Genomic DNA, 14,319 nt, shown 5'->3' on the forward strand with positions numbered 1-14,319 from the left:
TGAAGGGCATGGATAGAGTGAATAGCCAAGGTCTTTTCCCCAGGGTGGGGGAATGCAAACTCGGGGGCATAGGTTTAAGGTGAGAGGGGAAAGATTTAAAAGGGACCTGAGCAGCAACGTTTTCATGGGTGGTGTGCATACAGATTAACCTGCCAGAGTAAGTGGAGGACAGGTACAAATTACAACAATAAAAGATGTTTGGATGAGTACATGATTTGGAAAGGTTTAAAGGATATGACCCAAATGCTGGCAAATGGGGCTAGATCAGTTTAGAATATCTGATGGTCATGAATGATTTGGAGCGAAGGGTCGGATTCCATGCTGTAAAAGTCTATGACTCTAAGTGACACCACCACCAATTCCCTCATGTATGGCTTTGTGTGGATAAAGTGGCTATAGCTTGAATCGAACCAGGTCTTTATTTCATCAAGCAGCAGAGTGCCTAGGGGAGGAACACTGAGCGACTCAGCATCGAAACGTATATGCACCATCCATGGCCAATAAAGGAAGTTGAGGTTAGCACAGAATTAAAAAAACATAGGTTATTGCAAAGATTAGTGACAGCCAAGGCCATTGGTAAAATTTAATACACCAAAGGGAAAGGAGAAATTGAAGTATGATAAAACTACCAAGAAATATAAGAACAGATAACAACACTTTTACAATTATATCAGAAAGGAAAAGAATAGCTAAATTAATTGTTAGTCGTTTCAAAAGCTGAGACTGGAAAGTTACGAATGAGATACAATGAAAAAGTTGAGACTGACAAATATCCTCTGTCTGTCTTCACAGCAGAAAACAGTGAAAAAACACCAAGAATTGCAGATAACTGTGCCAAAACTGGGTGAGCTGCCTCACAGTCAAGTCAAGCATCAGCTGACATCGATACAATTCTCGGTATCACTAACAGACTACATCCCCAACAGGAAGCACTCATAGGACTAATTGTGTGCCAAACAACATAAACAGCAAGTGATAAACAGAGCTAGGTTATTTCATAACCTTTTGCTCTATACTCCTTCAACATCCAGTCATTAATAGGTGCAGTCAAATAAAGTTCACTTGTGGAAAAGGCTCCACAAATATCCCCATTCTCACTATTGGAGCAACACAGCACATAAGTGCAAAAGATAAGACTGAGATATTTGCAACAAACCTCAACCAGAAGTAATGAGTGGATGATCCAGCTCGACATCATCTCAACGTACCCAGTATCACCAATGCCAGTCTTTAGTTAATTTGATACATTCCAGTGATGTCAAGGAGCAGCTACAGGTACTGTGTATTGCAAAGGCTTTAGCCTCTGATGGTACTTTTGCAGTTGTACTAAGGACTGGTGCTTCAGAAGTTGCTACTATATAACCAAGCTGTTCCAGTATAGCTACAGAACTGGCGTGTGATTGGCAAAATAGAAAATTGCCCAGATATGTCCTGTACACAAAACGTGAGATCCAACCCAGCGAATACCGCACCAGTCTGTTCTTGAGCATCAGTAAGATGGTGGAAGATGTCATCAACAGTGCTATCAAATGGCACTTGCTTAGCAGTAATCTGGCCACTGTTGCTCAGTTCATGTTCTACCAGGGCCACTCAGCTCCTGACCTGACTATGGCCTTAATTTAAATATGAACAAGTAGTGAATTCCAATAGAGAGGAGGCAGTAATTGCCCTTGATGTCAAAGCTACATTCAACCAAATGTGGCATCAAGAGGCCTAGCAAAACTACTGTCAATGAGATTCAGAGGAAAACTCGCCACTGCACAAAGGAATATAGTCGTAGTTGTTAGAGGTCAATCGTTTTGGTTCCAGGACATCTCTGCAAGAGTTCCTCAGGGTAATGTCCTTGGTCCAAACAGCTTCAGCTGTTTCATCAACAACCTTCCCTACATCATAGAAGTGGGGATATTCGCCAAAAATTGCAAAATGTCCAGCAGAAATCGGTGACTCCACAGATACTGAAGGGATGCATGTCCAAATACATCAAGACCTGAATAATAACCAGCGCTTGGGTTGACAAATAGCAAGAAATATTCATGACATATAACTGCCAGGCAATGACCAGCTCCAACAGAACTTAGCCGCTGTCCCTTGAAAGTCAATGACATTAGCATTGCTGAAGCACACGCTAACCACCACCAGGAGGGTCCTATTGATCAGAAATTCAACTGGACTAATCATATGTATACTGTAGTCACAACAGCAAGTCAGAGACTAGGAATCCTGCGGAGAATAACTCACTTACTGACTCCCTAAAGCCTGAATCTCCGACATGACACAAGTCAGGATCGTGATGAGAGACTCCCACTTTCCTGAATGGGTGAAGCTACAACACTGAAGCTTGACAACCATCCAGGACAAAGCAGCCTGCTTAGATTGGCACCACAACTACAAACATTCACACTCTCCACCACCAATGCATTTCAGCAGCAGTATGTACAAGGTGCACTGCAGGAGTTCAAAGATCCTTAGACAGCACCTTCCTAATACACAACTACCATCTAGAAGATCAAGGGCAGCAAATATATGGGAACATCTCCCCTGCAATAATTCTCCAAGCCACTCACTATTCTGACTAGAAAATATATGATCATTCATTCACTGCTCTTCGATCAAAATCAAGTAGGCAGTTCAACACCATCTTCTCCAGACCAATTTGGAATGGGCAATAAATGCGGATCCAGCCAGTGAAACATACTCTCCCAGAGTGCATACTCCAACCTATTATCAAGATGCCAGTAGTGGGATATTTCAAAACCCATAATGAAATTAGGCAGAGTCAACATAGCTTTGTGAAGGGGCAATCATGTTTGACAAATGTATTATGGAATCCTTTAAGGGTGTAATAAGCAAAATGTATAAAAGGAAACAGCAGATCTAGTGTAGCTGCATTTCTAAGAGGCATTTGATAATATGTCACATGTAAAAGTTACTGCACAGGATTAGAGATTGTAGCATCAGGAATGATATAAACACAGGTGTAGCTAACTAACAGGAACAGAATCTGGATCATCATCAGGTTGGCAAGCTCTAAGCAGTGTGGTACCACTTGGTCCAGTCTTGGATTTACATTAATGATACAAATCCATGAACCAATGCACTGTCACTAAATTTGTTAGTGATACAAAGATAGGGAGGACAAACCTATCTGTTGTGAGGAGAATAAAGGATGTTTGCAAAGTGAGAGATAAGTCAGTGGTCTAAAACCTGGCAGATGTACTATAACGCGGGAAAACGTAACGCTGTACACTTCGGTGGGAAGGATAGAAAAATCAGATTATTTAAAGAGAGACAGTTACATATGCTATAATATGTTAGAGTTCTCAAGTGTCCTTGTCGACAAATTACAACATGTTAGCATGCAGGCATAGCAAAGCTACTTGAATGCTGGCCTTTATCATAATGGGGATGAAATACTTAATGCCTTACTACAATGATATCAAGCATTGTTGAACTGCACTGAGAATATTGAACAGTTCTGGTGTCCTTGTTAAAGGAAGGATATACTTGTATCTGAAACAGAGCTTAAAAATGTGTTGCTGGAAAAGCACAGCAGGTCAGGCAGCATCAAAGGAGAAGGAGAATCGACATTTCGGGCATAAGCCCTTCTTCAGGAATGAGGAGGGTGTGCCAAGCAGGCAAAGATAAAAGGTAGGGAGGAGGGGCGTTGGGAACGCGAAAGGTGGAAGGAGGTTAAGGTGAGGGTGATAGGCCGGAGAGGGGGTGGAGGCAGAGAGGTTGGGAAGAAGATTGCAGGTCAAGAAGGTGGTGCTGAGTCTTAGGGCTGGGACTGAGAAAAGGTGGGGGAAGGAGAAATGAGGAAGCTGGAGAAACCCACATTCATCCCCTGTGGTTGATGAGTCACTCTTCCTCCAGACGTCATGTTGCCATGGTCTGGTGATTAGATTAGATTTAGATTACATTACAGTGTGGAAACAGGCCCTTCGGCCCAACAAGTCCACACCGACCCGCTGAAGTGCAACCCACCCATACCCCTACACATCTACCCCTTACTTAACACTATGGGCAATTTAGCATGGCCAATTCACCTTACCTGCACATCTTTGGACTGTGGGAGGAAACCGGAGCACCCGGAGGAAACCCACACAACCACGGGGAGAATGTACAAACTCCACACAGTCAGTCGCCTGAGGCGGGAATTGAACCCGGGTCTCTGGCGCTGTGAGGCAGCAGTGCTAACCACTGTGCCACCGGGCCGCCCACACGGAGGAGGCCAAGAACCTGCATGTCCTTGGCAGAGTGGGAGGGGGAGTTAAAGTGTTCAGCCACGGGGCGGTTGGGTTGGTTGGTGCGGGTGTCCCAGGGGTGTTCTCTGAGCCTGTCTCCCCCATGTATAGGAGGCCACATCGGGTGCAGCGGATGCAGTAAATGATGTGTGGGGAGGTGCAGGTGAATTTCTGATGGATATTGAAGGATCCCTTGGGGCCTTGGAGGGAAGTGAGGGGGGAGGTGTGGGCGCAAGTTTTGCATTCTTTATGGTTGCAGGGGAAGGTGCCAGGAGTGGAGGTTGGGTTGGTGGGGGGTGTGGATTTGACAAGGGAGTCGCGGAGGGAGTGGTCTTTCCGGAACACTGATAGGGGTGGGGAGGGAAATATATCCTTGGTGGTGGGGTCCATTTGGAGGTGGCGGAAATGATGAAGGATGATCCGATGTATCTGGAGGGGTGGTAGGTGAGGACCAGTGGGGTTCTGTCCTGGTGGTGATTGGAGGAGCAGGGTTCAAGGGCGGAGGAGATGCGGTGGAGAGCATAGTCAACCACGTCTGAGGGGAAATTGCGGTCTTTGAAGAAGGAGGCCATCTGGGTTGTTCGGTATTGGAATTGGTCCTCCTGGGAGCAGATGCGGCGAAGGCGAAGGAATTGGGAATATGGGATGGCATTTTTACAGGGGCAGGGTGGGAGGAGGTGTAATCTAGGTAGCTGTGAGAGTCAGTTGGTTTATAGTATATGTCTGTGTTGAGTCGGTCGTGCGAGATAGAGATGGAGATGTCTAGGAAGGGGAGGGAGGAGTCTGAGACGGTCCAGGTAAATTTGAGGTCGGGGTGGAAGGTGTTAGTAAAGTGGATGAACTGTTCAACCTCCTCGTGGGAGCACGAGGTAGCGCCGATACAGTCATCATCTGAAACAGTTTCGAGCAAGTTCACTAGAGCGATTCCTGTAATGAATGGGCTATCTTATGAGGAGAGTTTGAGCAAGTTAGGCTATACTTATGGAAGCTTAGAACAATGAGAAATAATCTTCTTGAAAAGTAGGAAGATCCTGGATAAACTTGACAGGGTACATGCTCATTGTCAGAGAATATTGCCACGAGCGAGGAAATCTGCAACCATGGGACAGTTAAAAATAAAGCATAACCCAATCAAGACTGTGATTAAGGAGGAGCTTATTTTCTTAAAGGATCATTCATTTTTGGATTTCCGCTTCACAGAGAACGGTGGAGGTTTTGAGTCATTGAATAGGTTTAGAGATTTTGCGTAAAAATCTCTTTTTTTTTGGGCGGGGGGGTGGTTGCACATGCTTTGCATGCTGTGCTTTCATCCTTTTGTTGTGGGCATGGAAAGCGGAAAATGCAAAAAGGTTGCTTAATCTATGCAAACCCAAAAGGTCCAAGCTTCAGCATTCGTATAACTAAACTATCACTTCATGAACCGATGTAAATATGGGTCTGGAACTTCTTGCGAGGTTGCTAATTCTGGTTGCGCATATTACTGGAGGTCAGATGATAAGTTTTCTGACAATATGTCAAGTGGTCACATCACTCTTGCAAATGTTGTTAAGGTTAGTTTGACTCAAGTACTTTTGTTCAATGTTTCAGGAACTGTTTCTTCTTACATCCAACTGAACTGTCTGCTGATTTGATTGCAGAGAGTACCTCTTTGCAAGGTCCAAAGAAAGTTAGCAATTTTAAATGTTTTAAATTTAAAAGTACATTAAGTATCCCCTGGGCAGAGTTAGAGAGGATGAGACTGTCAAGAGGAAGAACAACAATTCACTTTCTCTCATACAATGATAGTCCAAGGGAGTTGAGTCTCAGGTAAATGCCCAAATGAGCCAACTAGACCAAACGTTTGCCATATATGTCTATATATTTTAGATTATGACCTTTTTTTTGCAAACAAAAGCAGTTAACTGGTCATTTCTCTCATTCGGTGTGTAGGATTTTGTATTACATTTATCTGCAGATCAGAACAAACTAAAGTAATTCATTAGTTTTAACAACATGAAAGGTGCTGTATAAATGCAAGTTCTCTCTTTAAATTTTGCCTGGTTAATTCACAGGTTGATGAAAGCAGCCACAATGATTCTAATTTTTTTTTAGTGACTGAAGCAAACCTAATCCAACTATCAAAAATCAGTACACAACAGAAAGGTAAAAGAAGCACTATAAACTTACCAGTGTATCACTGCTGTATGCTTGAATGTAAACCCTTCCATTCCTTGATAGAATGACGAAACATTTCTCGGCACAGGCAATCTGCATCACTCCAAGATTGGCAATGCCTTCACATTGAATTGGACAAATCACCGTTGTTTGGCTTCTCCATCCAAGCAGCCCCCAGCCAAGGACTTCTTGCAAAGATCCCTACCACAAAATTCAAAAGAAAACAAGAATTCTCAGTGCAAATCAATGTTCCAGGCAATGTCAGTATCCATACTTGTACACAAATTTTGAAGTTAAAAGAGGAAACAATGTCTGATAGGATTAGTTAAAAAGTTTCAGAAACATTTTGGTAAAAGTGGAGGTTTTGGGTCATTGAACAGGTTTAGAGATTTTGAGATAAAATTTCTTTTTATTTTTCCTTGAGCGGGGTGGAGGGGTAGTTGCACATGCCTTGTATGCTGTGCTTTCACCCTCTTGTGTGCAAGGAAAACAGAAAATGCAAAAAGGCTGCTTAATCCATGCAAACCCAAAACATCCATGTTTGGTCATATGAATGCTGAAACTATAATTTCATGCAAAAATCTACAAATGCTGAGGGAAAAGAAGCCCTACCAGAAATTTCAACCCATCTTTTCTGTACGCAGATCCTCACTCACCAACTGAATATTTACAGCATTTTGAGTTCAGCTACATAAAAATATCTTAGGAAGTTGAACCTCTTCAGCATGAGGAGCTGGTTATATCCTGGAGTTGTTCTATCCATTGTAATCAGAGCTACAAAATCAGACAGGTCTGAATCTTGGTCCTAAGACCAGGAGTGTACACTTGCACTTTAAGATTGCCAACTTTCCAGGGTCTCCAGTGATTAAAGATGAACTTTCAGGAAACCTCAGCAGGATATATAAAAACATTGCTCTTTTCATTTTCTATAAACAGCTGTCTTTATTAGTCATAAAACTATTAGAAATGGGAGTACGACATTATTTTTGACAAGGTGGGCAAAGATTTGCTGCAGCCATCAGGGATTGTCCAACCAGAGCTACATGGTGCAAGTTCGATCTGTTGCAAACTCACCAAAATTCAACTTCAACTTGCTTTGTATTAATATGTGAATTACATCATTTCACTTATTGTTTATTTTGCACCTGGTAAAGCATAAGAAATGTTGCTGATAAATCCAGCAAGATCTCCACATTCGGTGGGTCCCTCTACCATCAGTACTGCACCCACACACTCTTTTCAAAGACAGCAAGAGACAGTTGGGTTCATCAGTGTTGATCATGCCCAAGAGAACATCTAAAGCCAAACTGGAAAGTATTGCAACTCAGACTGAGAGGAGAGTCGCTTAGTGCAACTAAGAGACAACTTTTAGTTTCAATTGGAGAGCACAGATATCTTAGAGATAGAGATTCCCATGTTACACATCATCCAATCTAGGAGTCTCAAAAGGACAAGCAGCGAGTATAGAAATGGACTCAAATATAGCAAAAAATGCCCACCATATTACATCTTCAAAGTGTCTGACAACCAAATTTGAATTATGGATTAGATTGCAAAATGCATAATAAATCATTTGAAATGGATGTTTCTATGCTCATGTTGAGACTTCAAAGTAATTTGCACATTTTTACCTTTTGAGATGGAGGAGAGCTACATTGTGGTGGCATGCAGGGAGTTGACAAACGGTCTAAGTGAGCCATAATCACAACTGCTGTCTGCCGTAGGTCTATAGCCAAATCATTATCTTGGGGTAAAGTAAGATATCTCAAGAAACATTCATTTGGGCTCAAAGGATTTCCCAATATCTGGAATAAAACAAAATATCATTTAATTCTTGATTTTTCAACAGCAGATATATTACTGCAATTCACAAGTTAGTTTCAACATTTGAAGAATACAAACCCAAAATTAGACAAAGTTTACAAGTATGTCATGAAACCAGTGCAATTAAACTGACAAGTATCTTGGGGTTTTAAGAAAAAACTTAGTGATCAAGATATTAGAGGTGGATTCCCCTACGTAGGTAAAGTAATCTTGAAGATGTTATTACCATCACAAAGAACACCTTCATGTGACTGTCACTCAATCAATAAAAAAGTTGCATTTTAGCTGGGTGAGAAGTTTCAAAGGGAGGTGATATAGAAGGGAAGGAATGGAAGTTAAACAAGTGTATTTCTGGGTTCAACCACGTCGAGAGGGTTCGTTTTCTCAGTGAGGTCCATCTTGCAGGAAATAGGTTGCTTCCACTCTGCCAATTCAGCAATGTTTGACAACAAAGAAAACCGAGCAGTCATATTTATGAAATGCACCAAAAGCTTGCTGTGAGGAGACTCAACGGATTTTGAGCATAAATAAATAAAAAAAGGAATTTAAGATTGGAGATCAGCTTTAAATACAAAAATTTAGATATTAAGCAAAATAAGTTAGGGGTAACTTCGGATTAACAATCTTACTTGAAGTATTAACTACTACTTGTCAAATTGAGCCAATCCTCAAAGAAAAATGATTTTTCACCCATGAGAATCAGCTAACAAATTTTACTGGACTGTTAAACTGGTCATGCACTCAGGCAGATACAATGCTTATGATGATTTATGCCAAGTATGATGATGAAAGAGGTTACTGATGAGGGAGTCTTGAGAACAAACAGGGAATCAAGTTCAGAAAAATGCATACTCTACTTTGCAGCCTTAAATAATCTAGAAGATATAAAGCCAATCCTTTTTAGTGCAAACCTTCTGGGTGGATATTGGAGTAAACATGGTTTATCATGCCCTTGGTGGAAAATAACGATAAATGTTCTTCATTGGCATGGGAAACCAAGAAAATAAAAAAGAATAACAAATGGAAACAGAAATTGCGAGAGAAATTCAGCACGTCTGACAGCATTGTATGGAATTGAATTGAACTGAATTAGCTTATTGTCACATATACTCAAATGAGTACAGCAAAGGTTTAGAAGTCACCACTTACAGCACCATCGAAGTACAAAGGTACCTAGGTACAGATTCTTTGAGTACAAATTTTTAAGGGAAAAAAGAAAAATAAAGAAATAAAAAGGCCAGCATAACCGACCTTCAAAAGTACAAAATCATAATGATAAATCAGAAAATTTTTAAAAAGCTCAGAGTAAGTCTTTCTACAGCGTAGAAACAGGCCAAAGATCGATCTGCTTACAGTACACTAATCGCAATCAAGTCCGGTAATCTTTTGTGAAGTTACTCAAGAGTCCAGAAGTATTAGCACCATTTAATCACACAATTGTTAAAAGTCCAAGTCTCAGGATTGCTCATTTCAGTTGATTTATATTGTTGAGTTTACTTAATTTTCAGTCAAGTGTTAAACAGCAAAATGATACAGGAGAGGACATTTGCCAAAAACAGAAAGATCTGATGGTCAACCACAGGGGCATATAATATCTGCATCTTTCACCTACTAATACAATTTACTACTGAACAAAACAATAAAATCTATAGCAGCACTTTCAAATCTAAAACTGAAATTCATGACTTGCTCACCTTCCAGTTAGACATGAAACCCAATTGAAAAAGCAACAACAACTGCAAATAGAACTAGTGTTTCTCACAAACAGCATTAGATGAATATGGGTCATAAATTCATCATTCCCAAATTTGTCTTAGTTTAATTTACTTCAGAGGACATGGGTGTCGATGGCTAGGCCAGCACTTATTACCCACAGTTGTCATTTATTTTTTCCATTCCAGATTTCTATTGAATTCAAATTTAACCTCCTGCTGTCATGATTCGAACCCATGCCCACAGGATCTGGATTATTCGTCCAGTGACATTATCACTACACTGCCACGTCCCCAGGCAAGTGCTTGCAAGTATTGAAACCAAAGAGGTGTTGCTGTACACCCATGCTCTTGATCGTCTGTTTTCTATTCAATGTCTAAACAAAACGTATGGGAATGAAGTTTGCAAACATTCATTTTGCTTATTGACAACCATGCAGGAATTCTCCAAATGCACCTTTTTTGGTTCTACGGTCTACTACCCATGCTTAAGACTTCAGAGATCGAACTTGTTACACTGTGTAAAATCAAAAGGATGTATTCCACATTATTGATATGTTATGTTGCTCTGAGCAGCTACAGTCAATTATATTCAGCCAGTGAACAGAGGTAGGGAGGAAGGGAACAAACATGCTCTATATCCTCATGTGCAGCAACTTTCTTCCAAAAATGCACACAAGACTTCTTACATTTCATACCAGCAATGCAAGACAAATGTATGTAGTACTTTGTTTTTAATTGACATGAAAGCTTTCTCTCAAGTCCACTCATACCTCTTCATCTGCAATTGGCGAATCTTTTCCACACTGTATACTCTGGAATCTCTGCAGAAGAGGTAAAAGTGGTGCGCTAGTACCTTGTGAGGATCTTTCATTGTCAGTTTCCCTGGTTCCATTTTCCCAAAGCTGCAGTAGTAGCAAAACAGCGGACAGCATTTGGCTATTAAGAAAAATGAATATTCAATAAATGAGGCATTCAAAACTAGGTTCTCACATATTTTGCCAAGATTTTTGAAAAACGGATAAAATATTTGGGCAGGCGTCATGCCTCCTATTTTTCAGTCATCCATGCTTTCTATGCATGAATGTAAAAACATTGTATATTCCCACTGGTCGACACCATTTAACTTTAACATACATTTTCTGCCTAACTTTCATGACAATATGTTGTTTTGATAAATTGATTCACGCATCCTGACACAGCAGTGTTGGTGAATGACACAAACTTATTTCCTGCAAATTCAAGTGGCTACTCAAATACGAGACTAGACATTCAGGGTCAATAGGTCATTCAAGCATAGAAATCACAGCTAAACCCAATCCTATTCTCAGCTGACAACCATTCCTACAAATTATAAACAGCAATGGGCATATTAAATTAAGTAATATACTTAAAGTAAAACTCAAGGCAAGGTCATTCCCAAGAGCAAGGCAAAAAATTGATACAAAGCACCAATTTGAAGAGGTGACCAATATTTAGTGAAAGAAAGAAAAAAAAGCATTCAATAAACTAACAAGGTCCCAGCCGACATTTACAAATCACTTCAAATCAGTGTCCTCTCAGATCTTGATCCTTTTATAAGCGGGACCAGTTTCCCCCAATCTACTCTAGGGAGACCTCTTATGCTTTTATAAACCCAGCAGATTTCCTCTTAGCATTCACAATGTCCCTACAGCAAAGCACCAGGAACTGCACACAATACTCCAGCTGACATTTAACAAGTATTGTGTATAGATTCAGTAAAACCTGCTTTCTCATCTATGTCCCTATTAAAATAGCCAACGTCACTTAAGCTTTATTAGCTCCTCTTTCCATCCGTCCTGCCACCTTCAATGATCTATCCAACAATTCTTCTTCAATTTCAAACCCTTCTAGGCATACAGTTAACTTTATCATGGGTATCAAATTTTCCTTCGCACTAGGTATGACTCCAAACAACTGGAAGAGTTCTCTTTGATTCCCATTTATTCCAGTTTTACAACTTTTCTTTGATGTTACACCCAGTAAAATGCCACTTTGATGTCAAGAATAATGATCCCAATGGAACTCAACACTTTTACTCATTTTGGATCAAGGTCAGGAGCTGAAGGGGCCTGGTGGAACTCAAATTGAGCAGTGAGAAAAGTAATGTTGAGTAATGCCTCTTAATAGCACTGTCGAAGATTTGTTCTTTTTTGTTATCATGAAATACCTGGGCAATTTCCTACAATGCCAGGTAGATGCCAGTGCTACAAACAGTATGCTACTAACCAATATAGATGAAACAAAAGGGATAGAAAATTGTTACTACCCAAGCAATTATAAAGATGAGAGTAAAGACCAGAATTTAAGCTTAAAACAGTTCCCACTGATAGGTAACAAAATCAAAGCATTAACTCGATAAGCCAAAAGTCATGTTTAAGCCTGTGGAGTTTCTATGTTCATGTTCTGACAGGTCTAAAATGTCTTAGGCAGGAGACTGCGCAAGTTAATCTGAAGAACAAAAGTTACTTTGCAAAAACTGCATTACCTCGAAATATATTAAAATGCAAAACACTTTTTAGAAAAATTCTATTTCATTCAATAAAGACTGAATTACAGCACAACTTTTATCAAAAATGATATAATATTCATACACAAATGAAGGAATTTAAAATATGAAAACACATAACATGTAATACCAAAAATAGACAAAGCCAGCCCAAACGGTCTGCTTCCATGCTGTACGACTGGCTCAGTAACACGAAGATGGTGTACTGGTGATTCAAAAGTGGTATGCATGTCGAATTACTAACCAATGCCGTATTCCTATATTATAGACATTGAAGTACTTAGATTCAATCACTTAAAAAATTTTCCAAAGACCCAATCTATATAAAGGTAATTTTGACTTTATCAGTAACGATCACCGAAAGCCCATTAAAAATGCAGGAGATGCAGAGATATCTGCCCTTGATCAGTTCTATCCCCAATCTTCAGGGCTCCCCTTGAAGCTGACTGCTGGCAAGGCAAATGGTTCGAAATTGGAATAACAGGAATGTGCAAATGGCAGATGTCAACAAGTCCTCTTGATTATACAGCTTTCAAGTCAGTCATGTTGCAAGCCCTGGTCATCACGCTCATGACAATTTTTAAAGTTTATCAGCACAAAGATGCGTAGACGAGGTGGATTAGCCATGAGAAGTGCACATTTACAGGGATTGGGTAGGGGGGGTGGATCTGGGTGGGATGCTCTTCAGAGGGTGGATGTGGACTCAATGGACCAAGTGGCCTGCTTCCATATTATGATTCTATGATCAAAGTATTTTTGAAATAAATTTGAACAAGTGCAACAAGCTAGATTATCAATGAATGCCTTGATACCATTCAACTTGATACCATTCTTCCCCATTTCATTACTGAGGCAGTTTGGTTAGTAATTACTTAAAAATAAAACAATTTAGTTTAACACATGAAAATACACTAGTTTGCATTCCTTACCACAGTGTTCCCCTTTGTACTGCCAATTCTAGAAGTATTGCAAGAGCCAAATGCTGGTCTTGAAGTGGAATGTTCCCTGATCCCTTAGAGCTTGGTGCTCCATGAAGATCGCTGCACAACAACAGAATTTTAAGCAAATTATATGAAGCCAGTAAATTTCTTTTCTCGTCAAAATATCAAATTTAAGCTTGTCCATAACACCAACTTACCCTGTGACAACAGACCTGAGAAATTTTGTTGCTCTCTCCACTACTTCTAGCCACACACTGGATACTGTGCCTTCATCAAACAAGGATGCTTCTGGGAGAGAACGAAGTGCATCCAAAGATTCTTGTAGTAACTCACAGCACAAGTCTGCATCTTCACCTTAAAAATAAAAATAAACAAAATGTGCCTGGAAAGCTTTCAAAAAAAAAAGTGAAATCTGTATTTCGTCCATAAAGCAAGTTGTGCACGATCATGCAGCATTCCCTCTTACCTGACCTCCAAGCTCTGCGAAGGAATGCAAAGGCAAAAGAAAGTGCTGCTCTGGATCCAACCCTGGCAAGTCCTTCAACGCCTTTCCCAACTGGCCTAGAACTGAAATTTTTAAGATGTTAAAATGACATGCATGCCAACTTTTTAATGCGCAAATATGCAAGCAAAATAAGCATTTCTTCTTCTGTTACTTCCTAAATGCACTGGATCTCAATGGGGAAATTACTCTTACAAATGCCAAAGGTGCCCCCAAATAGCCTCTATCATACTACTCCAACCACCGTTCTTCACGAGTAAACCTGCTTAGAATATCAGCAAGCCAGCTGAGTGTGGAGGGATTCATCAAGAAAACCAGATGCTGTTGTCATCTGATATGCACAAACTTGACGTACTTTTCCTCAGAGTCACTTGATAACAATAGGGTAGGGTATGGCCTAGTGGAGTAATCA

At 40.4% G+C, this 14,319-nt stretch overlaps 1 protein-coding gene across 6 annotated transcripts in view; it reads right to left on the reverse strand.

The window, feature by feature from the left end:
• Positions 1-14,319, reverse strand: part of herc2 (HECT and RLD domain containing E3 ubiquitin protein ligase 2) — a 213,929-nt gene that overhangs the window by 173,296 nt on the left and 26,314 nt on the right. For 5 of the 6 annotated variants that reach the window (XM_043692294.1, XM_043692296.1, XM_043692295.1 and 2 more), the window contains exons 4-9: positions 13,872-13,972; positions 13,603-13,759; positions 13,394-13,504; positions 10,708-10,873; positions 8,030-8,203; positions 6,411-6,599 (exon numbers count right to left, since the gene is read on the reverse strand). In XM_043692294.1, the coding sequence (XP_043548229.1) occupies positions 6,411-6,599; positions 8,030-8,203; positions 10,708-10,873; positions 13,394-13,504; positions 13,603-13,759; positions 13,872-13,972 (898 nt within the window). The remainder of the gene's footprint in view (positions 1-6,410; positions 6,600-8,029; positions 8,204-10,707; positions 10,874-13,393; positions 13,505-13,602; positions 13,760-13,871; positions 13,973-14,319) is intronic. The other variant, XM_043692293.1, reaches the window with a different exon arrangement.

The sequence above is a fragment of the Chiloscyllium plagiosum genome, chromosome 6 (assembly GCF_004010195.1).
Source record: "Chiloscyllium plagiosum isolate BGI_BamShark_2017 chromosome 6, ASM401019v2, whole genome shotgun sequence".
Lineage (NCBI taxonomy): Eukaryota > Metazoa > Chordata > Chondrichthyes > Orectolobiformes > Hemiscylliidae > Chiloscyllium > Chiloscyllium plagiosum.